This window comes from Heptranchias perlo, chromosome 4 (assembly GCF_035084215.1).
Source record: "Heptranchias perlo isolate sHepPer1 chromosome 4, sHepPer1.hap1, whole genome shotgun sequence".
Lineage (NCBI taxonomy): Eukaryota > Metazoa > Chordata > Chondrichthyes > Hexanchiformes > Hexanchidae > Heptranchias > Heptranchias perlo.
In genome coordinates, this window is record NC_090328.1 from 2,449,810 (window position 1) to 2,477,146 (window position 27,337).

Sequence of the window (27,337 nt, forward strand, 5' to 3'; positions counted from 1 at the left end):
GCAGGAAGCAAAGGGTCATGGTCAACCGGTGTTTTTGTGACTGGAAGCTGTTTCCAGTGGGGTTCTGCAGGGCTCAGTACTAGGTCCCATGCTTTTTGTGGTATATATTAATGATTTGGACTTGAATGTAGGGGGCATGATTAAGAAGTTTGCAGATGATACAAAAGTTGTCCATGTGGCTGATAGTGAGGAGGCAAGCTGTAGACTGCAGGAAGATATCAATGGACTTGTCAGGTGGGCAGAAAAGTGGCAATTGGAATTCAATCCGGAGAAGTGTGAGGTAATACATTTGGGGAGGGCAAATAAGGCAAGGGAATACACAATAAATGGGAGGATACTGAGAGGTTAGAGGAAATGAGGGAGCTTGGAGTGCATGTCCACAGATCCCTGAAGGTAGCAGGACAAGTAGATAAGGTGGTTAAGAAGGCATATGGAATGCTTTCCTTTATTAGCCGAGGCATAGAATATAAGAGCAGGGAGGTTATGCTGGAACTGTACAAAACATTGGTTAGGGCCACAGCTTGAGTACTGCGTACAGTTCTGGTCACCACATTACAGGAAAGATGTAATTGCACTAGAGAGGGTACAGAGGAGATTTACGAGGATGTTGCCAGGACTGGAGAATTTTAGCTACGAGGAAAGATTGGATAGGCTGGGGTTGTTTTCTTTGCAACAGAGGAGGCTGAGGGGAGATTTAATTGAGGTGTATAAAATTATGAGGGGCCTCGATAGAGTGGATAGGAAGGACCTATTTCCCTTAGCAGAGGGGTCAATAACCAGGGGGCATAGATTTAAAGTAATTGGTAGAAGATTAGAGGGGAGCTGAGGAGAATTTTTTTTCACCCAGAGGGTGGTGGGGGTTTGGAACTCTGCCTGAAAGGGTGGTAGAGGCAGAAACCCTCAACTCATTTAAAAAGTACTTGAAGTACAGGGCTACTGACCAAGTGCTGGAAAGTGGGATTAGGCTGGGTAGCTCTGTTTCGACCGGCACAGACACAATGGGCCAAATGGCCTCCTTCTGTGCCATAAATGTTTCTGTTTCTAAGACACTTAATCACAGGAGAACCAACCATTAGAAGGTAAATGCAATAACACTTCCAAGTGTCTGGTGCTCAGACGTCAGGTGATTAAACCTCCAAACAGAATTGAGAACCTTACCTGGGTGGGGGGTGGGGGGTTATTGAAATGGTGAAGACTGAGATGATGGATTTTTGTTGGGTCAGGGTATCAAGGGATCCGGATCAAAGGTGGGTAAATGGAGTTGAGGTACAGATCAGCTTTGATTTGATTGAACAGCTCCAGGGGCTGAATGACCCGCTCCTGTTCCTATATTAATGCAACTGGTCTACCGACCCAGAGGACGACAGTTCGAATCCCACCATGACTGATTCAATAAATCCCTGGTCATTTTTGGATTGGTCTTTTCCCCCTCCCCCAAATAATGACCAAAAAAGCTGACGGGGAGGGGAGCCTGCTGGTGTTGCCTGTATCTTAAAAAAAAATAAATGCGCCATCTGCTGTAGCTGCACAAACTGTGCTGTTCTGGTACCGGGGAAGGAGCGGCACCGAGCTTCTTTGCAGCTCAGAGAGAGAGAGAGAGAGAGCGCGGGAACCATGGTAACCGGGGCCGGGGAAGCAGGTGAGCGCGCTCGTGCCCGTGCCCGTGCCCGCGAGCGGCGTGAACCATGGTAACCGGGGGCCGGGGAAGCAGGTGAGCGCGCTCGTGCCCGCGAGCGGCGTGAACCATGGTAACCGGGGCCGGGGAAGCAGGTGAGCGCGCTCGTGCCCGCGCCCGTGCCCGCGAGCGGCGTGAACCATGGTAACCGGGGCCGGGGAAGCAGGTGAGCGCGCTCGTGCCCGTGCCCGTGCCCGCGAGCGGCGTGAACCATGGTAACCGGGGCCGGGGAAGCAGGTGAGCGCGCTCGTGCCCGTGCCCGTGCCCGCGAGCGGCGTGAACCATGGTAACCGGGGGCCGGGCAGTCAGCGGGTTGCGGCCTGTGATCGGGGCCGAGTGCGTCGGCGAAGGTGCAGCCACTGGGCGCAGGCCTGGAACGGAAGTCCCCGGGCCTAGGGCCTAGTTTGGAGTTTATGAAGCCGGGCGGCGCTGGGTGCGCGGGGAGCCGGGAGAGGGACTGTAATGTGTTAGGAGATAGTGAGCAACACACCGAGTCCAAGAACACCGAGCAGGTAATGGCAGCTCGATCTGCTCCCTCATCAGGGGGCAATATAAATGGGACTAAATCAATAATTCACCCCTTTAATGGCGCTAATAGAAAACAAATATATAATTTTTATATAATTTATCTTCTATATGAATATACTTAGTTATAAAGTAAATATAACATTTAAATGTAATGCATTTAAAATAAGGTGATCTGTAACATTTAACAGTTTATATAATGTCAAACATTTAATATTTAATGTCAAAAAACAAACAATGATGTCTAATTTAATGTACTGTATGATATTCAATGTATATAAATATATAATATTTAATAGTATGTAAATATGCAATGTATATATTTAATATATAATTTCTAACATTTTGAGATTAAATATTACTAACAAAATATAAATGAGAGCAGCTTTGGTATATATTTAGCAGATGTGCGGTGGCCTTGCTGGCAGTGAGTTGCAGGATATTTATATAGCAGATATATTATAAAAGTTATAAATTTTATTTTATATTAGCACCATTGGCAGAGGGTGCCCAGGTCCCAGTGTTAAGAAATGCCCAAAGGCAGGGGGTTTTGAAAGAGGACTTGCCCTTACTACCTGGGGCCCATGGATTCTTCAGACTGCTCCACAGGGAAGCAGGAAGGTGCAGATTGTGCTTTAGGTACCGGAGCCTGCTGTAGAAAGGACCAAATCGCACACAGCCCCACACCTGGCGCCCACAGAGGCTGTGGGGGCTATGTTCCTGTCCCAGTTAAACAACTTTCCACACAGAAATGTAGTCACTGTTATCGGTTAATGGGATGGTGGCGAGCTGGTGAATGCACAGGAGGGGTCTCCCTTTTTTCCCTCCTTGTGCTCTTGACTGAATTGGCTAGACTTTATCTTGGACTTTCACTCACTGACCTCGATAACTGCCCTTGCAAGGAGGATGGTCGGCAAGCAAACGGAGTGGGATTGGAACAAACAACACCTAGAGCGCAGAGAGAGAGAGAAAGAAAGAAAGGGGCAGTGGAGATATTCTGCACCATCCACAAAATCGAGAACACCATGGTTTCTGGCAAAAGCTGCCCTGGGAGTGTTTGATGGGACAGTGTAGAGGGAGCTTTACTCTGTATCTAACCCTGTACCTGACCTGGGATTGTTTGATGGGACAGTGTAGAGGGAGCTTTACTCTGTATCTAACCCTGTACCTGACCTGGGAGTGTTTGATGGGACAGTGTAGAGGGAGCTTTACTCTATTTCTAACCCGTGCTGTACCTGCCCTGGGAGTGTTTGATGGAACAGTGTAGAGGGAGCTTTACTCTGTATCTAACCCGTGCTGTACCTGCCCTGGGAGTGTTTGGGACAGTGTAGAGGGAGCTTTACTCTGTAACCCATACTGTACCTGTCCTGGGAGTGTTTGATGGGACAGTGTAGAGGGAGCTTTACCCTGTATCTAACCCGTGCTGTACCTGCCCTGGGAGTGTTTGATGGGACAGTGTAGAGGGAGCTTTACTCTGTATCTAACCCGTGCTGTACCTGCCCTGGGAGTGTTTGATGGGACAGTGTAGAGGGAGCTTTACTCTGTATCTAACCCGTGCTGTACCTGCCCTGGGAATGTTTGATGGGACAGTGTGGAGGGAGCTTTACTCTGTATCTAACCCGTGCTGTACCTGCCCTGGGAATGTTTGATGGGACAGTGTAGAGGGAGCTTTACTCTGTATCTAATCTGTGCTGTACCTACCCTGGGAATGTTTGATGGGACAGTGTAGAGGGAGCTTTACTCTGTACCCATTTGTTGTTACCCATGATTTTCTAATGCCTCTTATACACTACCCCACCCATTTACTCTCCTGATGGAAAGCTGTGCTGCTGATAAACTACCTCTTGGACAACGTGGTTCGATGGTAGAAGCCTGTTATTCTGTGATGATAGAATATTCAAAGACCTATAGATTCGGATGCAGTTTTCCTGTTTTGCTTCCATTCCATGATTAAGGTGGCAGTTGTATTTGTGGGTCTGTTGTCTTCTGAAATGATTAAAGTCACCCATTCTGACTGACCATGTGTATCTCTCCCTCTCCCTCTGTCTCTGATTTACTTTCTTTGACTCTCTGCTCTTCAATTCCTTGCTCTGTTTCTATCTGTCTCTTTCTTTGTTTCTGACTTTGTCTGTTTTGTCTCTCTCTGCCCTATTTTGCTTTCTCTGTCTCTTTCTCTATTCGTCACACTCTATCCGTTTCGCGCTCTCTCTCTCTCTCTCCCCCTCTCCCCATCGCATGCATGCTCTGTCTACCCATCATTCTTTTCTCTGTCCCTCTCTCTCATCATTCTTTCTCCGACTCTTTGTCTCCCCATTGGGTGCTGTGCCTGTTTTCCCCCTTTCCCCTTTTTTCTCTCTCTTCCCCCCCCCCAACGCACTCTCTCTCTCTTTCTCTCTCTTCCCCCCCCCCCCCCCCCCCCCATTAAATTCTCCCTGCAGTATGACATCTTTTGGCTGGAAGCGGAAAGCGGGGGAGAAGGTGTCAAAGGTCGCGTCTCAGAACTTTGAGGCAGCTGCTGAGGACGATGGATTGGTTGACGCTGATGTGGATTGGTTACACATCACCAAGCGGCAACGAGAGGTCCTGCTGGAAGATTGCACAGTGAAGAGTAAGAGGCTGAAGGAAGAGGGGGTCATCCTGTCAGAGAATGGAAGGTGAGCTTGGGAGGGGCTTCAAGCAATGGAACTCTTAGGAACTGAAGACAGCATGGGTCCCACTGGTCGGTCCCCCCCTCCCCCCACTGCGGTCCTCCCCCCCCACCCCCCCCACCCCCCCCACCTCACTGCGGTCCCTCCCCTCCCTCTCCACCTCACTGCGGTCCCTCCCCTCCCTCTCCACCTCACTGCGGTCCCTCCCCTCCCTCTCCACCTCACTGCGGTCCCTCCCCCACCTCACTGCGGTCCCTCCCCTCCCTCCCCACCTCACTGCGGTCCCTCCCCTCCCTCCCCACCTCACTGCGGTCCCTCCCCTCCCTCCCCACCTCACTGCGGTCCGTCCCCTCCCTCCCCACCTCACTGCGGTCCGTCCCCTCCCTCCCCACCTCACTGCGGTCCGTCCCCTCCCTCCCCACCTCACTGCGGTCCGTCCCCTCCCTCCCCACCTCACTGCGGTCCGTCCCCTCCCACCCCACCTCACTGCGGTCCCTCCCCTCCCTCCCCACCTCACTGCGGTCCGTCCCCTCCCTCCCCACCTCACTGCGGTCCCTAACCCCCCCCCCCCCCTCCTCGCAGTCCCTCCCACACTTTCTGCTTCAATGTCCTTCCTTGTTCCACAACTCAATCGCCCTTCGTGTGACCTTCGTTCCATTTGAATTCCCTTTTTGCCCCTTAGTGGTTAAGAAGCAGGTTGAAGGTGTGTGAGGACAAGCCCCATTAGATCCATCAGTCAGTGACTTGTTGAGTTTAGATTGCAGACTGTTTCTTGCAACAATGGGTCTGTCAGATGTCGTTCTGGAATTTGCCCCATCTACATCAGTACCCGAGCAACGGACAGACCTCTACCTGTGTCAGATTATCTAAAAATTGTGACTGACAGCCTTCATTTCTGGTTTTGCTCACCTTACGATGATGCCAGGGCTACTGCATCACTGTATGGTCTGCTGGCCTCCGACCATGAGGTTATCGGTCATATCTCGGGGGTAGGGGGAGCTCAGACTGTCACTTGGTTCAGCTGGTTCCACGACGCACTGTGCCAGGGAGTAGTGAGATACAGTTTAATATCCATGGTCCGAGACAACATTCAGCTCAGCCGTGCCACATTGAGGGGTGCCGGGGAGGCACAAGGGACCTCAGGCAGTTACAACGCCATTGGCTGGGGTCTAGGAATGGTCCATCCTGTGTTTGGGGCGGGGGTCCCTCTTTATCAGTGGCAGCACATTTCCTAAACCATGATTGTAATCGCATAAAGCAGCGTTGATAATGTGGCAGAGACAATGACTGGTTGAAGTCATGATGTGGAGATGCCGGTGATGGACTGGGGTTGACAATTGTAAACAATTTTACAACACCAAGTTATAGTCCAGCAATTTTATTTTAAATTCACAAGCTTTCGGAGGCTTCCTCCTTCGTCAGGTAAATGTTCAGGAGCTCCTTGAAGCCTACGCATTTATACATATAGAACAATACCATGTATTGTTCTGTGATGTATAAATGCGTAGGCTTCAAGGAGCTCCTGAACATTTACCTGACGAAGGAGGAAGCCTCCGAAAGCTTGTGAATTTTATTTTAAATTCACAAGCCTCCGAAAGCTTGTGAATTTAAAATAAAATTGCTGGACTATAACTTGGTGTTGTAAAATTGTTTACAATGGTTGAAGTCAGTGGGGGAACCTGCCAGGAGGTGGATGGGGGCTGGGCACTTTCTAGTTGCAGTCAGTGCATGCAGGGAGCAAGAGGTGGAGGCCCAGAAGTCATTGGTTGGAGTTGGGGTGGGTGGGGAGTGGTGGGAGGAGTGGGGTGTCTCTGGATAGAGTTGGAGTGGGTGGGGATCTGAATGGTGGCTGGTTGTTTTGGGTGGGGGTGTGGGTGTCCCTGGTTTGGGTGGGTGGGGATCTGAAAGGTGGCTGGTTGGAGTTGTCAGGGTCCCTAACGCAGGGAGCAGTTGTAGTTTCCCAGATCGCTGATTTAGAATTGAGGTGCATTTACTTAGCAGTTCCTATTTTGAAACAAGGAGTCAGATCCGGGCCCCCCCCCCCGGTGCTGCTGCCCCGAATTCAAGATTCTTGAAACAGTGATCTTCACTGATTCTGGAACGGGTTATGTCGGGCTGTTCGTATATCTGTAACGTTATATGAAGAGTGCATCTAGCGCATATTTACTGACCGTCACAGTTCTGTTATCACACTTCAAATATCACACACCAGTTTCCGTGTGTTACAAAAAACAGTAAAAGAAACACCGATGTTAATTTGACAGGAGCCAGAATATCTGTAACCTCTGAATAACCTTAACAATCTCATACAAAAAAAGAAGCCAGCGGCTGTGACCTAAGGAAAGAACCTGCATTTATATAGCGCTTTTCATGACCTCAGGACATCCCAAAGTGCTTTACAGCGAATGATGTAGCCACTGCTGTAGTGTAGGAAATACGGCTGCCAATTTGCGCACAGCAAGCTCCCACAAACATGCAGCCTCAACGTCAATTAAACTTTGACCTCAACCCGTTCTTTCTTTCTTTACTTAACAGTAATTAAACTTTGTCCTTTAAAGCAGGAATGTCCAAGCTACGGCTCGCTGTCTCGATCCGGCCAGTAGGGTGGGGGCTATCCAGCACCACTACTTGCTCTTCCCCACCCCCTCAGCGCTGCTGCCGCTGCCGGTTTCTGCCTCTTGCTGTTGCTCCATGTGATGGAACGATTCTGCACACTGTGGGCGGGAGTTCTGGTGATATCAGCAATTCCCACCCACTGTGCGGCACCGTTCAGTCATTTGAATTAGGAGTAGGAGCAAGGAATCAGTAGCAGCACTGAGTTGTTGGGGGGGGGGCGGGGCGGGGGGAGCTGCACTGGGGGAAAGAGCATGGCGGCAGGAAATTGGAAGGGAAAGGAGTCTGAGTATGAATGGGGAGGGGATGATGAAACAGGGGGTCTATTGTTCAAAATTATATTTTAAAGAAAATTAAAAATATATATATTTCACAGTAACGTTATTAAATTTATCTATTGAATTGCTTTTTGTGTCTTCCTTCATCAGAGTTTTTCATTTGAAGGCCACAAGTCTCTACTAAAAGCCTGGGATTGGACTTGGTATTTTTGCCCAGTGTGGTGACTCTGATTGCTGAAGGCAGGTCCCTACAGTCTGAGTGTACGCGGTTTCCCAGCATTGAGCAGTAACATTTAAGATGGCCAAATAATATAATGCTTCTCTCGGTCTCCAATAAAATCTGTTTGGTTATTTTTCAAAATAATTGGAAGAAAAGCTGGAGGACAAATTTATATTGTGTTTTTTTAAAAAAGAAACCAAGCTATCTGTGTGAGAGAAAAATGTGACACACTTCTGATTGCTCACCTGTTGTAGCTTTAGTTGGGGTTTAAGTTATTATATAAAATAAACTTCAAAGTATATTGAGTTGAGAGACAAAGTCTTTCCTGGTCCTGGTTTTGAGCTGTTTTATTTTAAAAAAAATACAAATAACGAATTTTGAAACCAAATAGAAAGCCTCTAATTATCATCTGATTTTTGCTAATAGTTTAAAAAAAAATATAAGCATTATAATTACAAATACCTGACACTGACAGAGAGATGCACTTTCAGGAACCAAATTTAACACTTGGAAAGTTACACACGGTGCTGCTGGACCCGAGACACCCCATGCTCACCCAGTGCAGTAAAGTCAGTGCCATCTCCCTCCCCTCACTGCTGACAAACAGTAGGAATCTACCAGTGATCCTAAACCCCACATTCCACCCCCACCCTTTTCCCAGATTCCCTATTCCCCCAAGCACAGTTCTGCCAAACTTGACGTTCCCTCTCCACAGTTCTGCCCAGTCAAGAGTATTTTGTCCCCTCCCCTGCTGCCAAACCCCAGCAGCCCCACTGAGTTTACAGTTTTGACAGTTCTGGAATTTGATTCCAAAGCTGCAGCAAAAATTCTCATTACCATTTTATAGAAATGGGATTTGAGTGATTCAGTCACTGTAAATCACTAACATGATGTTATTCTCAACACGGCATAAAAACCCTCATTATAAAACAGCATTTCTCCTGCTCACCTTGACCAATGCCATGGGAGATTTGATTATAATAACATTCTTCTGGATGCCCACACTTTCTGCCAAGTAATTAGTTACTTCCTCCTGTGATGCTATTCCTGTCAGGCTTTAGTGCCACAGTTAAAGTTACTTATTAATCTTGTTGCCTCAGTTTTCAGTTTTCGAATGAGACATTAAATCAAGGCCTGCCTACCTGCTCAGGTGGATGTGATAAGCCCATGGCGGTATTCAGAGATGAGCAGGAAGTTCTCCTAGTGCCCGGACCAACATTTATCCCTGAACCAAAATGACCAAAACAGATTAAATGCCCATTTACCTATTTTCTGTTTGTGAGACCTTGCTGTGCACAAATGCACTGCTGTGTTTGCCTGCAAAACAACAGTGACTACACTTCAGAGATAATTCATTGGCTGTAAAGTGCTTTGGGTCGTCCTGTGGATGTGAAAGGTACTATATAAATGCAACTTGATTCTCTCGCTATATGATTGAGTCCTCCAAGGTGGCGCTGTTGTTTACTTACTGCTGAGAACTCCAGACTGAGATGGGATGGCCCCTGCGCCCTTGATATTGCCTCATGTGGCTGCTGCCTCGACCCCCTCCTCTCCCACCATCAACGTGACTGGAACCCGCCTCCCCACCCATTCTTGAGCCATTGCATTGCCGACCGTTAGCTGAAACTGGCTCAAAGTTCTTTAAGAGCCTTTGAAATCAGCTGTGTCCATTTTAAATCATTCATATTTACGCTGGCTGCAGCTAAATCCCTTTTAACAAATACCTCCCACCCACCAAACATAACATAAGAAATAGGAGCAGGAGTAGGCCATACGGCCCCTCGAGCCTGCTCCGCCATTCAATCAGATCATGGCTGATCTTCGACCTCAACTCCACTTTCCCGCCCGATCCCCATATCCCTTGATTCCCCTAGAGTCCAAAAATCTATCTATCTCAGTCTTGAATCTATTCCTCATCTAAATTTTTCCTCATCTCAGTCCTAAATATCCGACCCCTTATCTTGAGACTATGACCCCTAATTCTAGACTCCAGCCAGGGGAAACAGCTTCTCAGCCTCTACTCTGTCAAGCCCTCTAAGGACTTTATACGTTTCAATGAGATCACCTCTTATTCTTCTAAACTCCAGAGCGTATAGTCCCATTCCACTCAATCTCTCCTCATAGGACAACCCTCTCATCCCAGGATCTGACCTGGTATTCCCCCCCCCCGCCCCCCACTTCCCCCACAGTGCTCCTTCATGCCTCCGCTCACCACTCCCATCCTGAATGCCAAGCACCGATATCATGTCAGCTTGTTTCAGTGGCGGCACTCTCACCTCTGAATCAGGAGGTCGTGGGCTCAAGCCTCACTGCAGAGGCTTGTGCACAGAATCAAGTACTGAGGGAGCGCAGCACTGTCGGAGGGTCGGTACCGAGGGAGCGCTGCGCTGTCGGAGGGTCGGTACCGAGGGAGCGCTGCGCTGTCGGAGGGTCGGTACCGAGGGAGCGCTGCGCTGTCGGAGGGTCGGTACCGAGGGAGCGCTGCGCTGTCGGAGGGTCGGTACTGAGGGAGCGCAGCGCTGTCGGAGGGTCGGTACCGAGGGAGCGCTGCGCTGTCGGAGGGTCGGTACCGAGGGAGCGCTGCGCTGTCGGAGGGTCGGTACCGAGGGAGCGCTGCGCTGTCGGAGGGGCGGTACCGAGGGAGCGCTGCACTGTCGGAGGGTCGGTACCGAGGGAGCGCTGCGCTGTCGGAGGGGCGGTACCGAGGGAGCGCGGCGCTGTCGGAGGGGCGGTACCGAGGGAGGCTCGGTACTGAGGGAGCGCTGCGCTGTCGGAGGGTCGGTACTGAGGGAGCGCTGCGCTGTCGGAGGGGCGGTACCGAGGGAGCGCGGCGCTGTCGGAGGGGCGGTACCGAGGGAGGGTCGGTACTGAGGGAGCGCGGCGCTGTCGGAGGGGCGGTACTGAGGGAGCGCGGCGCTGTCGGAGGGGCGGTACTGAGGGAGCGCGGCGCTGTCGGAGGGGCGGTACTGAGGGAGCGCGGCGCTGTCGGAGGGGCGGTACTGAGGGAGCGCGGCGCTGTCGGAGGGGCGGTACTGAGGGAGCGCGGCGCTGTCGGAGGGGCGGTACTGAGGGAGCGCGGCGCTGTCGGAGGGGCGGTACTGAGGGAGCGCGGCGCTGTCGGAGGGGCGGTACTGAGGGAGCGCGGCGCTGTCGGAGGGGCGGTACTGAGGGAGCGCGGCGCTGTCGGAGGGGCGGTACTGAGGGAGCGCGGCGCTGTCGGAGGGGCGGTACCGAGGGAGGGTCGGTACTGAGGGAGCGCTGCACTGTCGGAGGGGCGGTACCGAGGGAGGGTCGGTACTGAGGGAGCGCGGCGCTGTCGGAGGGGCGGTACTGAGGGAGCGCGGCGCTGTCGGAGGGGCGGTACCGAGGGAGGGTCGGTACTGAGGGAGCGCGGCGCTGTCGGAGGGGCGGTACTGAGGGAGCGCGGCGCTGTCGGAGGGGCGGTACTGAGGGAGCGCGGCGCTGTCGGAGGGGCGGTACCGAGGGAGGGTCGGTACTGAGGGAGCGCGGCGCTGTCGGAGGGGCGGTACTGAGGGAGCGCGGCGCTGTCGGAGGGGCGGTACTGAGGGAGCGCGGCGCTGTCGGAGGGGCGGTACTGAGGGAGCGCGGCGCTGTCGGAGGGGCGGTACTGAGGGAGCGCGGCGCTGTCGGAGGGGCGGTACTGAGGGAGCGCGGCGCTGTCGGAGGGGCGGTACTGAGGGAGCGCGGCGCTGTCGGAGGGGCGGTACTGAGGGAGCGCGGCGCTGTCGGAGGGGCGGTACCGAGGGAGGGTCGGTACTGAGGGAGCGCTGCACTGTCGGAGGGGCGGTACCGAGGGAGGGTCGGTACTGAGGGAGCGCGGCGCTGTCGGAGGGGCGGTACTGAGGGAGCGCGGCGCTGTCGGATGGGCAGTAGTGAGGGAGTGCTGCACTGTCGGATGGGCAGTAGTGAGGGAGCGCTGCACTGTCGGATGGGCAGTAGTGAGGGAGTGCTGCACTGTCGGATGGGCAGTAGTGAGGGAGTGCTGCACTGTCGGATGGGCAGTAGTGAGGGAGCGCTGCACTGTCGGATGGGCAGTAGTGAGGGAGTGCTGCACTGTCGGATGGGCAGTAGTGAGGGAGTGCTGCACTGTCGGATGGGCAGTAGTGAGGGAGCGCTGCACTGTCGGATGGGCAGTAGTGAGGGAGCGCGGCGCTGTCGGATGGGCAGTAGTGAGGGAGTGCTGCACTGTCGGATGGGCAGTAGTGAGGGAGCGCTGCACTGTCGGATGGGCAGTAGTGAGGGAGTGCTGCACTGTCGGATGGGCAGTAGTGAGGGAGTGCTGCACTGTCGGATGGGCAGTAGTGAGGGAGCGCTGCACTGTCGGATGGGCAGTAGTGAGGGAGTGCTGCACTGTCGGATGGGCAGTAGTGAGGGAGTGCTGCACTGTCGGATGGGCAGTAGTGAGGGAGCGCTGCACTGTCGGATGGGCAGTAGTGAGGGAGTGCTGCACTGTCGGATGGGCAGTAGTGAGGGAGTGCTGCACTGTCGGATGGGCAGTAGTGAGGGAGTGCTGCACTGTCGGATGGGCAGTAGTGAGGGAGTGCTGCACTGTCGGAGGTGCCACCATTTGGATTAGACATTAAACCTAGGTCCCGTCTGCCCTCTCAGGTGGACATAAAAGATCCCATGGCACAATATGAAGAAGAGCAGGAGAGCTCTCCCTGGTGTCCTGGCCAATATTTATCACTCAACTAACATCACTAAAAAAACAGATTATCTGGTCATTATCTCATTGCTGTTTGTGGGATCTTGCTGTGCCGAAATTAATTGCCGTGTTCCCTACATTACAACAGTGACTGCACGTCACAAAGTAATTTGTGAATTTCTGAGGAAGCTCTTTCTTTCGTACAGCCTATATCCTTCCTACCTGGAACATCTTCCTACGAATCCTGGGCTTTTCTTAAAAAAAAAAGGAACAGATGAACCCAACTATAGAGCTTAAAAAAAACTTTTTAATAATGATCAAGGCTTTGCAGTTTCCACAGGTTTACATATGTAGAGAATTCTAGCACGAAAATATCACTCCCATGATACTTTCTGCTAAAAACGCTGTTGCTTTATTCAGTCACTGTAGGTTAGTAACATACTGCGAGTGCCATTGTATAAAACATCGTATCCTCCAACTTGCTGTGAGAAATGCTACAGGAGATACACTAGTACATAAAATATATGACACCACATCTCTTCATATAGAGCGATATAATAGTAACCGGGAGATAAGAAAAAGAAGGGATGAGAGCAAAGGGACATTTTACTACATTAAATGCAAGTTTCTGTTGTTGTCAGAGTTCAAAACAGATTTTAAAAAAAGCATTAAATACTCAGTAACAAAAAAGGTCATAGGCAGTAATAATATATCCGATATTACAACAGTAATTTTCCTACCTTACAGCAGTGGCTACACTTCAAAAAGTACTTCATCTGCTGTAAAGAGCTTTGGGACGTCCTGAGGTGGTGAAAGGCCCCATGTAAATGCAAGTCTTTCTTTTAAAATAAAAATAAAGCAGGAGCAATGAAAAATAAGAGGGAATTGATATATACTTGAAAAGGAAAAATTTTTCAGGCCTTGGGGAAAGAACGGGGATAAGAATGGAGCTAATAGGAAAGCTTTTTCAAAGAGCAGGCTCGATGGGCCGAATACTGTCTTTCTGTACTGTAAGATTGTATGATTCAGAGAGCATATTGAGTTGCCCGTATAGCAATGCACAGAACATCAGGAACAAAATGGGGGAATTAGAGATAATGGTTAGAAGTGAGGAAATAGATGGAATCATGGAAACATGGCTGCAGACAAGATAGGACTGGCAGTTAAATATTGCAGCTTATAATGTATTTAGAAATGAGAGGGGAGGAAGAAGTGGTGGAGGAGTAGCTGTGTTACTCAAATAACAGGCAGGAGCAAGAAAGGACATAACTAACAGAGATAGAAACAGAATCCGTATGGATTGAGATGAAGGATGGGAAGGAACCAATCACACTATTATGGGTATAATACAGACCACCAAATAGTGGAAAGGACGTGGAGGTAAACATATAAAATGAGTAAAAAACAGAATCGTAATCATGGGGGGATTTCAACTACCCTCAAATAAACTGGCAGAGAGAGGGGGAGAAGGGGATGAGGGTTTTACAGTATGTACAAGACTCCTTTCTGACCCAATATGTAAGAAGTCCAACAAGAGAGGAAGCTCTGCTAGACCCATTAATGGGAAATAAATCCGAGCAGGTAAGAAATAAGCATGGGAGAACATCTAGGCAATAACGATCACAATATAATAAGGCTTAGGATAATGACTGAGAGAGAGATACAGAATAGTACAAAGACCAAAGTAGTAGATTGGAAAAAAGCCAATACTAGGGAATGAGGGTGGAGCTAAGGAAGGTAAACTGGAGAAAAATATTGATAGACAAAGAAATAGAACAATAATGGGCAATATTTAAAGGAGATTAATAGAGTTCAGATGACAATTAGGAAGGCAAAGATGAAATGAAAATATCAAAAGAAATAGTAAAGTATTTTATAGGCCCATAAGTAACAAAAGGAGAATTAAGATAGGGGCAGGGCCACTAAGGGATGAGCAAGAAAAACCCACAGGAGATGGTGCTGAAATGGCAGAGGTACTGAATAGATAATTTTCACTGAAGAGGTTACCAAAGAGTAGACGGCAGTAGAAGTCAAGAGGGATATTACAACAGTTAAGATAGAAAAAGGAGATAGTAGCTAAACTTAAGGATGGAATTCTTTGACAAGGGCAATGTAGTGGATGTGGTTTAAATGGACTTTCAGAAGGCCATTGATAAGGTGCCACATAAGAGACTCATGACAAAGGTCAGGGTGTGTGGAGTCAGGTAGCAGAATGGTTTGAAAGATGGCTACAAAACAGAAAACAGCAGGTAGGAAGTTTCTCGGACTGGCAGAAAACGGGAAGTGGTGTCCCGTAGGGATCTGTGCTGGGACCACTTGTTCACCACACACAGAAATGATTTGGTCTAGAAATTGGAGGAGTGATGTTCAAAGACATAAACAGGCTTGCAGAGTGGGTGGATAAATGGCAAATTAAATTCAATATAGTGAGGTGTGAGGTGGTTCATTTTGGTGGGAGGAATAAGGAGATCACTTATTGCTTGGAAGGTAAGAAACTAAAAAGGCTTGAGAAGCAAAGAATCCTGGGAATACAGATACATCAATTTATAACAGTAGCAGAAGTTGATAAGGCCATAAAGATTGCAAACAAGGTACTGGGGTTCATTTCTGGAGGGACAGAATACAAAAGCTGGAAGGTAATGTTAAATTTATATAGACGTTTGATCAGACCACAGTGTGTGCAGATCTGGTCTCCATATTACAAAAAAGATATTGAAGCACAGGAGAAAGTATAGAAAAGTTTACAAGGATGTTACCGAAATTGAGAGGATGCTACAATCAGGAAATATTGAGCAGCCTGGGGCTCTTTTCTCTGGAAAAGAGGAGACCTGTTAAATGTCTTTAAATGTCGATAGGGTGGATGTGGAGAAACTGTTTCCACTTGTGAATGAGTCCAGAACAAGGGGATATAAATATAAGATAACCACTGACAAATCATATGGAGAATTTAGGGGGAATTTCTTTACACAGAGTAGTGAGAATGTGGAACTCGCTGCCACGTGGAGTGATGAAGCAGATAGCATTGTTGCATTTAAGGGGAGGCTTGATGCATACATGAGGAAGAAGGGAATAGAGGGATATGGGGGCAGGGTGGGGAGAGGTAATTAAAGGTTGGAGGAGGCTTGTGCGGTGTATAAATACCGGCATAGACCAGTGGGGCCGAAAGGCCTGTTTCTGTGCTGTAGATTCTGTCACTGAACTGTACTGTGTGAAACGTTCCAGCAGAGGGAGCCTGTGATCCATCCATTTGAAACGATTCAGAGCCACCGTAATGGGAACCCAGCTTATTACAGCATTGGAGAAAGGCGTGAGCTCCAGCTGTGTGTGCAGATAAAATGCCCCAATCACATACTTAAACATTTCAACCGCATTCGATCCCAGCTCGACCCTCCAGGGAGATCTTCCATCCCGTCCCCAAACAGAGCATTCAACTGCCCCTGAAAACACTCCAAAGTTTTTGCTGACCCCATTATATAAATCAATACATCAGTGCCCCTCACCCACCCTATTATATAAATCAATACATCAGTGCCCCTCACCCACCCCATTATATAAATCAATACATCAGTGCCCCTCACCCACCCCATTATATAAATCAATACATCAGTGCCCCTCACCCACCCCATTATATAAATCAATACATCAGTGCCCCTCACCCACCCCATTATATAAATCAATACATCAGTGCCCCTCACCCACCCCATTATATAAATCAATACATCAGTGCCCCTCACCCACCCCATTATATAAATCAATACATCAGTGCCCCTCACCCACCCCATTATATAAATCAATACATCAGTGCCCCTCACCCACCCCATTATATAAATCAATACATCAGTGCCCCTCACCCACCCCATTATATAAATCAATACATCAGTGCCCCTCACCCACCCCATTATATAAATCAATACATCAGTGCCCCTCACCCACCCCATTATATAAATCAATACATCAGTGCCCCTCACCCACCCCATTATATAAATCAATACATCAGTGCCCCTCACCCACCCCATTATATAAATCAATACATCAGTGCCCCTCACCCACCCCATTATATTTGCAATATGTTCCTTGAGAAAGGTCATGTAAACAAGCTCCCATGGACATTCTCGGATTAAAACTGTCCACACGTACCTGTTGCCTTTCCCCAAGTGATTCGGGGTGGGGATATAATAGGATTCCAATGTTCATCTGATCGCTGACCTCTAACACCAGAAATCGTTGCCAGTTTTCAGCACGTATTCTCTATTCTCTGCAAATTCTTCATTCTGCCATTTTTTTTCTCAGTAACTGAAATTTCTAATACCCAAAATAATAATTTGAAGAAAATAAAAAAAAATACAAAAGACGCAGGGTACCATCCTCCAACTGCTGCTTCTTGCTGTGTATCCTCAGGTTTAAAAATGGTAAGGGATAAAAAATTAAACACATAAGTAAAGGGATACATGAAATAAAGGTCACTTTACGGACTTCACAGAATAATGGACAGAGTCACGGAATTTGATCCCCTCAGCACTGGTGGAAATCCCAAAAGACTGTAATAAAAACAGAATTTGGTTTATTGAGTTGCATAAATCAGTGCCTAACACCCCATATGATAGAAAACAGCATATTCTCCAACTTGAAAAAAGAATTAAACCTTAGGGATATGGGCGTGGCTGGCATGGCCAGAGTTTACTGCCCATTCCTAGTTGCCCTGAGAAAGTGGTGGTGGGCCGACTTCATGAAGCGGTTTGACACAAACGAGGGGCTTGTTAGATCACTTCAGAGGGCAGTTAAGAGTCAACCAGGTTGGTGTGGGACAGGAGTCCCATATAGGCCAGACTGGGTAAGGACGGCAGGTTTCCTTCCTTAAAGGACATTCCTTGTGAACCGGTTGGGTTTTCATAGAGTCATAGAGTCATAGAGTTATACAGCACGGATAGAGGCCCTTCGGCCCATCGTGTCCGCGCCGGCCATCAGCCCTGTCTACTCTAATCCCATATTCCAGCATTTGGTCCGTAGCCTTGTATGCTATGGCATTTCAAGTGCTCATCCAAATGCTTCTTGAATGTTGTGAGGGTTCCTGCCTCCACAACCCTTTCAGGCAGTGAGTTCCAGACTCCAACCACCCTCTGGGTGAAAAAGTTCTTTCTCAAATCCCCTCTAACCCTCCCGCCTTTTACCTTGAATCTATGTCCCCTTGTTATAGAACCCTCAACGAAGGGAAAAAGCTCCTTAGTATCCATCCTATCTGTGCCCCTCATAATTTTGTACACCTCAATCATGTCCCCCCTCAGCCTCCTCTGCTCCAAGGAAAACAAACCCAATCTTCCCAGTCTCTCTTCATAGCTGAAGCGCTCCAGCCCTGGTAACATCCTGGTGAATCTCCTCTGCCCATTCCTAGTTGCCTAGTTTTTTCGACAATCCAACAGTTTCGTGGTCACTTTTACTGATAACCAGGTCATACTGTCACAGGGAGGGGATTCGATACTTTGACTTTCAGGAGGAATCGAGAGAGTTTTAATTTTCAGATTTTGTAAAAAATTGAATGCAAATTTCTCAAACTGCCGTGGTGGAATTTGAACTCACGTTCTCTGGATTATTATTGCAGGCCTCTTGGATTATTAGTCCAGGAACATAACTACTACACTATCATACCCATTGTACACAAACCATAGGGGAATCTGCGAATTTGTAAATTTTGAGATTTGTCCATCACACTCGAGGTGTCAACCTGTCACATGTGTGTGACGCTTAAAGAAATATAAAACGGAGGCAGAAAACCCAATCCTTTCCTCTCAACAGCGGACCTTCCGCTAATTACCATCTTATTGACCTCAGGATGTTACAGTAATTAGGCCTCGTGACCTGAAAGGAGAAGGAAGGTTACACACAGCCACCCTAAGCAGCAGAATAATACACTGTGTTACATGATATAACTCGCCCTTCCTTATATAACTGCATGTCCTATATCTTACATTGAGCAATGCTACGGGAGATCTCCTGGTACTGGGGTCTACGATCCCTGGCTGATTGGACCATGTAGCCTGGGTAACTCAGCCCTTGTGTTTAGGTTTCAGCCATGGCTCAGTGGGCAGCACTCTCGCTTCTGAGTCACAGGCCGAGAGTTCATGCTCCCACTCCAGAATCCTGAGCACATAATCCAGCCTGATACTCCAGCGCAGTACTGAGGGAGGTGCTGCACTGTCGGAGGTGCTGTCTTTCGGATGAGACGTTAAACCGAGGCCCCATCTGCCCTCTCAGGTGGACGTAAAAAATCCCACGGCCACTATGCGAAGAAGAGGAGGGGCGTTCTCTCCGGTGTCTTCGCCAATATTTACCCCTCAACCAACATCACTAAAATAGATTAACTGGTCATTATCAAATCTCTGTTTGTGGACGCTTGCTGTGTGCAAATTCGTTTCCTACGTTACAATAGCGCCTGCAGTTCATTGGCTGTAAAATGCTGTGAGCCATCCTGAGGCCCTGAAAGGCGCTATATAAATGCAGGTCTCTTCCTTTCCTTGTGTTTTCCACGTGCAAGTTTGTCCTGTTTGAATTGTGTGAGCCTGCTGGTTTGTAAAGGGCTGGTCTTAATGCTGTTCCCTCGTTGGTGGATGAATCCTAAATCAGGCTCAGTTACTGGAGAGATCTGTAGATCAAAGGGAAGAGGATTCAGCTCTTACATAAGGCCCTCAAGGCTCCATGTTACACATCCAAGCAGCCCTGGAAGACACAAAACTTGGGACTCCCTGTGCTAGTACTTAAATAAGTCCCTACTCCTCCTCTGTCTAGGATCCATAAATAAACTTGGATGAATATCATGAGAAAGGGGAAGCTGGCATCAGGCAGTAAATTCTTTTTCCACCAGACATTACTGGGGAGCAACCAAGACATGGCCCATGCCTGATTCTCCCCCTCCCTAACCTTGTGAGGTGGTGGGGGTTGGGGAGGGATGCTGAGACCCCAGGTAGCACCCGCCCCCCCCCCCCTCCCCACACCAGCCCCGGCTGAGGGAAGAGGGACTGGGCAGTCCCCCTCCTCGCAGGATTGCTGGCACCAGCCCCTGTCCTGTTAAATCAGTGCTATTGGCGAGGTACAGTGAGGGAGGCCTCTTGACCTCAACAACTCAGCGAAAAGCAACTCTCTGTCAAGAAAAGTGATCGTGAGGCAATCTTTAGCATTTTGTTGTTTTAGAAAATGACCTCTTAAATGAGAACACACACCCACGGAGCACGACCCAAGATATGTTCCCGAGAGCACTGATGTGACCGTTCTCCAGAACGTGCCAGGGAAGCTGCTGCCGAGCCAGTTGGCTTGTGTGCTTGCAGAGGAAGTTACTGCAAAAGCTGTTGATTTTGTGTTGTTGCTGTCCCAGTGTATATGTGAAACCATCTGCTCAGCACTGATGTCTGGTGATCTGGGCAAGTCTCTGAAGTGTTTCAATGAAACCCCTCCCCGGCGTAACCCCGCCCCGGCGTAACCCCGCCCCGGCGTAACCCCGCCCCGGCGTAACCCCTCCCCGGCGTAACCCCTCCCCGGCGTAACCCCTCCCCGGCGTAACCCCGCCCCGGCGTAACCCCTCCCCGGCGTAACCCCGCCCCGGCGTAACCCCGCCCCGGCGTAACCCTTCCCCAGGGTAACCCCGCCCTGGCGTAACCCCGCCCCGGCGTAACCCCGCCCCGGCGTAACCCTGCCCCAGTAAAACCCCTCCCCGATCGATCGTGAGGACATTGCAGCTGAGACTGACCCTGCCCTCGCCCGCCATTCACATACACGCACTTTCCAACGGTTTCATGTATACAGTCAGGAGCAGGAACGCTGGCTGACTTTCCCCAGTGTAAGATGGCCGATTGCATCCCCCTCCACTGCTCCCTTGGCTCAGAGCAGCTAACTCAGCGCTGTTCATCGATTGAACCTGGAACCTGGAACCCGCCTGGCCCATGTCCTTGGGAAGATGCTTCCCTATCGTGTTTATCAACCTGTTAGTCCAATTGCTTGTGCTCCAACCCATTGAATGCCATGGATGGGTTTACACAGCAGTGATTAATCTGGCATTTAAACTATTTTATTGCGAGCATTTCCCGTAGACGAAAAAAGACCAAGGTCCATCTAGTTTGCCTTCTAATATCCTGGTACTCGCCTGATACAACGATAATGCAGCTGTTGACTAATCACAGCAATCAATCTCTATCAGTGAGTCTACAACAGACCCAGACATGAGGAAAACTCCCTTTGGGAACCATAGGTCCAAAGTCACCTGTTCCTCCCAATACACTTACCACATGTCATGTCTCAAATTACTCATGTACTGTATCTCAGAATACTATTTTCTGAAAGAAATCTATCTAATTTGTACTTGAATGAATCAGTACTGACTGCTTCCACCGTCTCCCGAGGGAGCCTGTTCCATAGATTGACCTCCCGCTCACTGAAATATTGTTTCCGCAGATTAGTTTTGAATTTACCCCCTTTCAAGCACAGGCCGTGTCCTCTTGGACAAGGTGAAATAGCTTGTCATGGTCCATCGTGTTTGAAAAGGACGGTGTGAGTAGGAACCAGAGAAGAAAGTTACGGTAAAGATTTGAAATTTGAAAGATAGAAGCTCCAGAATAGGACGAATAGACAGAAAAGACTGCGGGTAAAGTTTAAAAGGCAAGAAAAGAATAGGAGGAAGAATGGATGACTTCATTGTGCAGTTTTAAACGTAAAATCCTTTTTCGATGTTTAATTTAGTAGTTTAGCATTAATATCCCAGTAATGAATGTATCCCTGATGTTGGAGCAGTTTTATCACTGTAATATTAGTGTTTGTTTAGTGTTAATATCCCAGTATCTATCCCTGATGTTTGTGTAGATTTATTCATCTAATATTAGTATACGTACAGTCCCTTTATGCTGTGGTTAACCCTAGTCGTATTATTGCCGATCAGAACCCAGACATGTCCTTGCACTATTCCCTGCTCAATTATCTCTGTCGCCGGTCCTAGTGATAGCTCACTGTACAGTAGTGGCTCTCACGTTCCCCACTCCAGGCATATGTGGGAAACCGGAGGACATAAAAGAAAAGCAACCTTCCTTTCTCGTAAAAATTACTGATTTTTTTAAAAAATGTAGTAATTTGTTGATGTGAATATTTGTATAATTACAAAGCAAAGATGCAGTTTACTTGAGTCAGACTTTGGGATTGTTCCCCAGACTTTTATCATTCTGTGAGCTGTAGAGGGAATAAACTGTCCTGCAGTGTTAATCCTGTTGGTCCTCAATCCTTATGCTTTGTTTAAAGTTTATTGTGATGAATACTGAAAGCTGTAATCAGTCAGCAGGACTTGTTTTACTGGCAGCAGTTTACATCAGAGATGGTGGCCAGAGTGGTTCAGTGGATTAGCTGAAAGTCCGAGTTAGTCACAAGTTGAACTGTAATGAGCACAAGATTGACTCAGTTCTCAACTGCTTAGGATGACTCAATAATCAGAGGCATGGATATTATAAGAAGGAAACTTGCATTTATATGGCACCTTTCACATCCTTCCTGCATCCCAAACAGCTTTAGTTTGAATGAATTAATTTTGAAGTGTAGTCACTATTGATACGTGGACAAATGGGGCAGAAAATTGCACACAGCAAGGTCCCACAAACAGTCAATGAGGTGAATGACCAGATGATCTATTTTAGTGATGTTGGTAGTGATGTAGTGATCTTTGGAATTCTCTACCCCAGAGGGCTGTGGATGCTGAGTCGTTGAGTATATTCAAGGCTGAGATCGATTTTTGGACTCTAGGGGAATCAAGGGATATGGGGATCGGGCAGGAAAGTGGAGTTGAGGTCAAAGATCAGCCATGATCTGATTGAATGGCGGAGCAGGCTCGAGGGGCCGAATGGCCTACTCCTGCTCCTATTTCTTATGTTCTTATGTTGGCTGAGGGATATATGTTGGCCAGGACACCGCGGAGAACTCCCCTGCTCTTCTTCCAGTAATGCTGTAGGATCCACCTGATGTAAAAGTTCAGTTTAAGGCTCCTTCCTCAGTACTGCACTGATCATATATGGATCTCCCATGGCATTGCTCATCGTAAGTCAGGGTGTGCTATTTTGTAAGGACAGGAGGATTATACCATGTTAAATAGAATGTAGGTGTGAGTCCCTTGTTTGGGGGGTAGGAGACAGAGGGTGGGAGACAGGTTATGTTCTCTGATTGGTGAGATGTGAGAAGCGGTGTTCCCCGGGGATCTGTTCTAGGACCTCAACTTTTCACCATATGTATTAATGACTTGGATGAAGGAATAGAGAGTTGTATATCCAAGTTTGCAGATGACACTAAGTTAGATGGGGCAGTAAATAGTGCAGATGGGAACAGGAAGTTGGGGAGTCTAGGACTAGGGGGACATAGCCTAAAAATTAGAACCAGGACTTTCAGGAGTGAAGTTAGGAAACACTTCTACACACAAAGGGTGGGAGAAGTTTGGAATTCTCTTCTGCAGGTTGATGCTAGCTCAGTTGTTAATTTTAAATCTGAGATTGATAGATTTCTGTTAAATAAAGGTATTGAGGGATATGGGGCTAAGGCGGGTAAATGGAGTTAGGTCACAGATCAACCGTGATCTCATTGAATGGCGGAACAGGCTCGCGGGGATAAATGGCCAACTCCTGTTCCTATGTTTCTATGCAAAGGCGGGGATTAAATCATATGAGATTTATTATGGGATTAAATCATATTCCGTAAACTTTGTAATTCCCTCCCTAAACCTCTCCGCCTCCCTCTCCTCCTTTAAGACGCTCCTTAAAAACCTACCTCTTTGAGCAAGCTTTTGGTCACCTGTCCTAATATCTCCTTATGTGGCTCGGTGTTGAATTTTGTTTGATAATCGCTCCTGTGAAGTGCCTTGGGACGTTTCACTACGTTAAAGGCGCTGTATAAATGCAAGTTTTTGTTGTTATTGTTGTGAGGAATGACCCAATCAGGTGTGGTAGAATAAATTTGCCTAAGGATTATGAGTGACATAGAAATGTGTTGTATGCAATTATAAAAATGGAAAGAAAAGGAAGGCTTGCATTTATATAGCGCCTTTCACGACCTCAGGACATTCTAAAACACTTTACAGCCAATGAAGTGCTTTTGAAGTATAGTCACTGTTGTGATGTAGGAATTAATTTTCCGTACATATTTATATATCTGTTCTAAAAATGGTTTGTCCACCCCACACTTCCTTGGTCACAATCCAGGTATCGCAATTCCTGCACCTCACTTTGGCAGTCTGCCCTCATTAGGTTAATTTCTATGTCGCATTTGTAGTTAATTGGCTCATATTCAAATTCTGCCACCTGATTTGCTCTACCTGATTGGCTATGTACAAATTTATTAATTGTAATTTGATCACATGCAGGCTTCTCAGAAAGGTGAAGATGAGTTAAGCAAACTAATTAAATTGCTCAAAGTACTTTTAGAAAATGTATTCGTTCACCCTTTTTGTACCCCGTAGCAAGCTGACCCAGGCTCCAAATAGGTTTTTAAAGATAAAAACACAGGAACGTACACATTTCTGAAGAACACGAGTATGCTGCAGTCTGAGCAAGTGTTATGTGCTGAATTTGCCAGGATTATCTTATTACCACTGGAAGAGTTAACAGGATTTCTAAATAATTTGAAAAATGGCTAGAGAATGGACTTAAGAAGTTTCTTTATTTAGGTAATACTTCACATTTAAATTATTAAATGCTTGGCTCAAGGACAGGCAGACAGAGAGAGAGGTACCTCACCTCTGGTTCCTTTTGCCTATTTCCAAATTTGAAAAACAGCTGTTGTTTATAGAAAATTGATTTTTCTCAGCGGAAAACTCGAAATTTATCGTTGTACAAGCAAGAGCAGTCTTCCATTTTGCTTTTTCTAAGCGGTTTAAAACACACCCGAAATTAATTTTGATAAATTTTTTGAGGTGACGTTTCAGAGCCACCTATTATGACGTGTGTATTTTTTACCCCAGCGAGAGAGAGGCTTCCTCGAGGAGAGAAAGGAATTGTTTAGACCATCCGTCTTTCAGTTTGTTTATGCTTAGAATTGCAATACAATGATTTGCTTACAGAAACATTGAATTTTGCAACAGCGCTCGCTGTTTATTTATCCAACTAAAGTGGGTAAGAGTCAACCAGATTTATGGAGCAAAACATTTCACATTAAAATGATCAGCCTCGCGCCAAAGTGCTGCTAAACTCCAGAACCACTATCCGAGTTTCAGCAAACCTCGGGACAACCTCCCCAAGTGCGACCGAAGCCCAGGACTCTAAGCCTCCCCGGCACCTCCACAGGTTTGTTTACCTGTGTATCCTGTGCCTTAAATAGGTAAGCGAAGGAACGAAGGAGGATAACCAAGGCCACTGACAGTTTTCATGGAAAAATGAACACAGTTGCAGAATTATAGAGAGTGACACCTGCCAATTACTGACACCAGCTGTCCATTTGTTGCAGATGTCTTTCTTTGCAAAATGGTCATTGCATGGACAATACAAATTTTCAATAGAATGGGGTGTTCTTGCCCAGTATCCACGGCCGCACAGAAACCACTCTAATCCTGGGATAGAACGGTGCAAGCATTCAATCCCAGAGATAGAACGGTGCAAGCATTCAATCCCAGAGATAGAACGGTGCAAGCATTCAATCCCAGAGATAGAACGGTGCAAGCATTCAATCCCAGAGATAGAACGGTGCAAGCAATCAATCCCTGGGATAGAACGGTGCAAGCATTCAATCCCAGAGATAGAACGGTGCAAGCATTCAATCCCAGAGATAGAACGGTGCAAGCAATCAATCCCTGGGATAGAACGGTGCAAGCATTCAATCCCAGAGATAGAACGGTGCAAGCAATCAATCCCTGGGATAGAACGGTGCAAGCAATCAATCCCAGAGATAGAACGGTGCAAGCATTCGATCCCTGGGATAGAACGGTGCAAGCATTCAGTCCCAGAGATAGAACGGTGCAAGCATTCAATCCCAGAGATAGAACGGTGCAAGCATTCAATCCCTGGGATAGAACGGTGCAAGCATTCAGTCCCTGGGATAGAACGGTGCAAGCATTCAGTCCCAGAGATAGAACGGTGCAAGCATTCAATCCCAGAGATAGAACGGTGCAAGCAATCAATCCCAGAGATAGAACGGTGCAAGCATTCAATCCCAGAGATAGAACGGTGCAAGCATTCAATCCCAGAGATAGAACGATGCAAGCATTCAATCCCAGAGATAGAACGGTGCAAGCATTCAATCCCAGAGATAGAACGGTGCAAGCATTCAATCCCAGAGATAGAACGGTGCAAGCAATCAATCCCCGGGATAGAACGGTGCAAGCAATCAATCCCAGAGATAGAACGGTGCAAGCAATCAATCCCAGAGATAGAACGGTGCAAGCATTCAATCCCAGAGATAGAACGGTGCAAGCAATCAATCCCCGGGATAGAACGGTGCAAGCATTCAATCCCAGAGATAGAACGGTGCAAGCATTCAATCCCAGAGATAGAACGGTGCAAGCAATCAATCCCAGAGATAGAACGGTGCAAGCATTCAATCCCAGAGATAGAACGGTGCAAGCAATCAATCCCAGAGATAGAACGGTGCAAGCATTGAATCCCCGGGATAGAACGGTGCAAGCATTCAATCCCAGAGATAGAACGGTGCAAGCATTCAATCCCAGAGATAGAACGGTGCAAGCATTCAATCTCAGAGATAGAACGGTGCAAGCAATCAATCCCAGAGATAGAACGGTGCAAGCATTCAATCCCAGAGATAGAACGGTGCAAGCATTCAATCCCAGAGATAGAACGGTGCAAGCAATCAATCCCCGGGATAGAACGGTGCAAGCATTCAATCCCAGAGATAGAACGGTGCAAGCATTCAATCCCAGAGATAGAACGGTGCAAGCATTCAATCCCAGAGATAGAACGGTGCAAGCATTCAATCCCAGAGATAGAACGGTGCAAGCATTCAGTCCCAGAGATAGAACGGTGCAAGCAATCAATCCCAGAGATAGAACGGTGCAAGCAATCAATCCCAGAGATAGAACGGTGCAAGCAATCAATCCCCGGGATAGAACGGTGCAAGCATTCAATCCCAGAGATAGAACGGTGCAAGCATTCAATCCCAGAGATAGAACGGTGCAAGCATTCAATCCCAGAGATAGAACGGTGCAAGCATTCAATCCCAGAGATAGAACGGTGCAAGCATTCAATCCCAGAGATAGAACGGTGCAAGCATTCAATCCCAGAGATAGAACGGTGCAAGCATTCAATCCCAGAGATAGAACGGTGCAAGCATTCAATCCCAGAGATAGAACGGTGCAAGCATTCAATCCCAGAGATAGAACGGTGCAAGCATTGAATCCCCGGGATAGAACGGTGCAAGCATTCAATCCCAGAGATAGAACGGTGCAAGCATTCAATCCCAGAGATAGAACGGTGCAAGCATTCAATCCCAGAGATAGAACGGTGCAAGCATTCAATCCCAGAGATAGAACGGTGCAAGCATTCAATCCCAGAGATAGAACGGTGCAAGCATTCAATCCCAGAGATAGAACGGTGCAAGCATTCAATCCCCGGGATAGAACGGTGCAAGCATTCAATCCCTGGGATAGAACGCTGCAAGCATTCAATCCCAGAGATAGAACGGTGCAAGCATTCAATCCCAGAGATAGAACGGTGCAAGCATTCAATCCCAGAGATAGAACGGTGCAAGCATTCAGTCCCA

General features: G+C 47.9%; 1 protein-coding gene across 5 annotated transcripts in view; it reads left to right on the forward strand.

The window, feature by feature from the left end:
• Positions 1–1,538: 1,538 nt before the first annotated feature.
• ttc33 (tetratricopeptide repeat domain 33) overlaps positions 1,539–27,337 on the forward strand; it is a 79,782-nt gene continuing 53,983 nt past the window's right edge. Inside the window, exons 1-2 of one of the 5 annotated variants that reach the window (XM_067982366.1) lie at positions 1,539–1,639; positions 4,639–4,854. In XM_067982366.1, the coding sequence (XP_067838467.1) occupies positions 4,640–4,854 (215 nt within the window). In that variant the 5' untranslated portion in view covers positions 1,539–1,639; position 4,639. Of the gene's footprint in view, positions 1,712–1,761; positions 1,913–1,945; positions 2,188–4,638; positions 4,855–27,337 lie in introns of those variants that run through there. The other 4 variants (XM_067982363.1, XM_067982367.1, XM_067982365.1 and 1 more) reach the window with 4 other exon arrangements.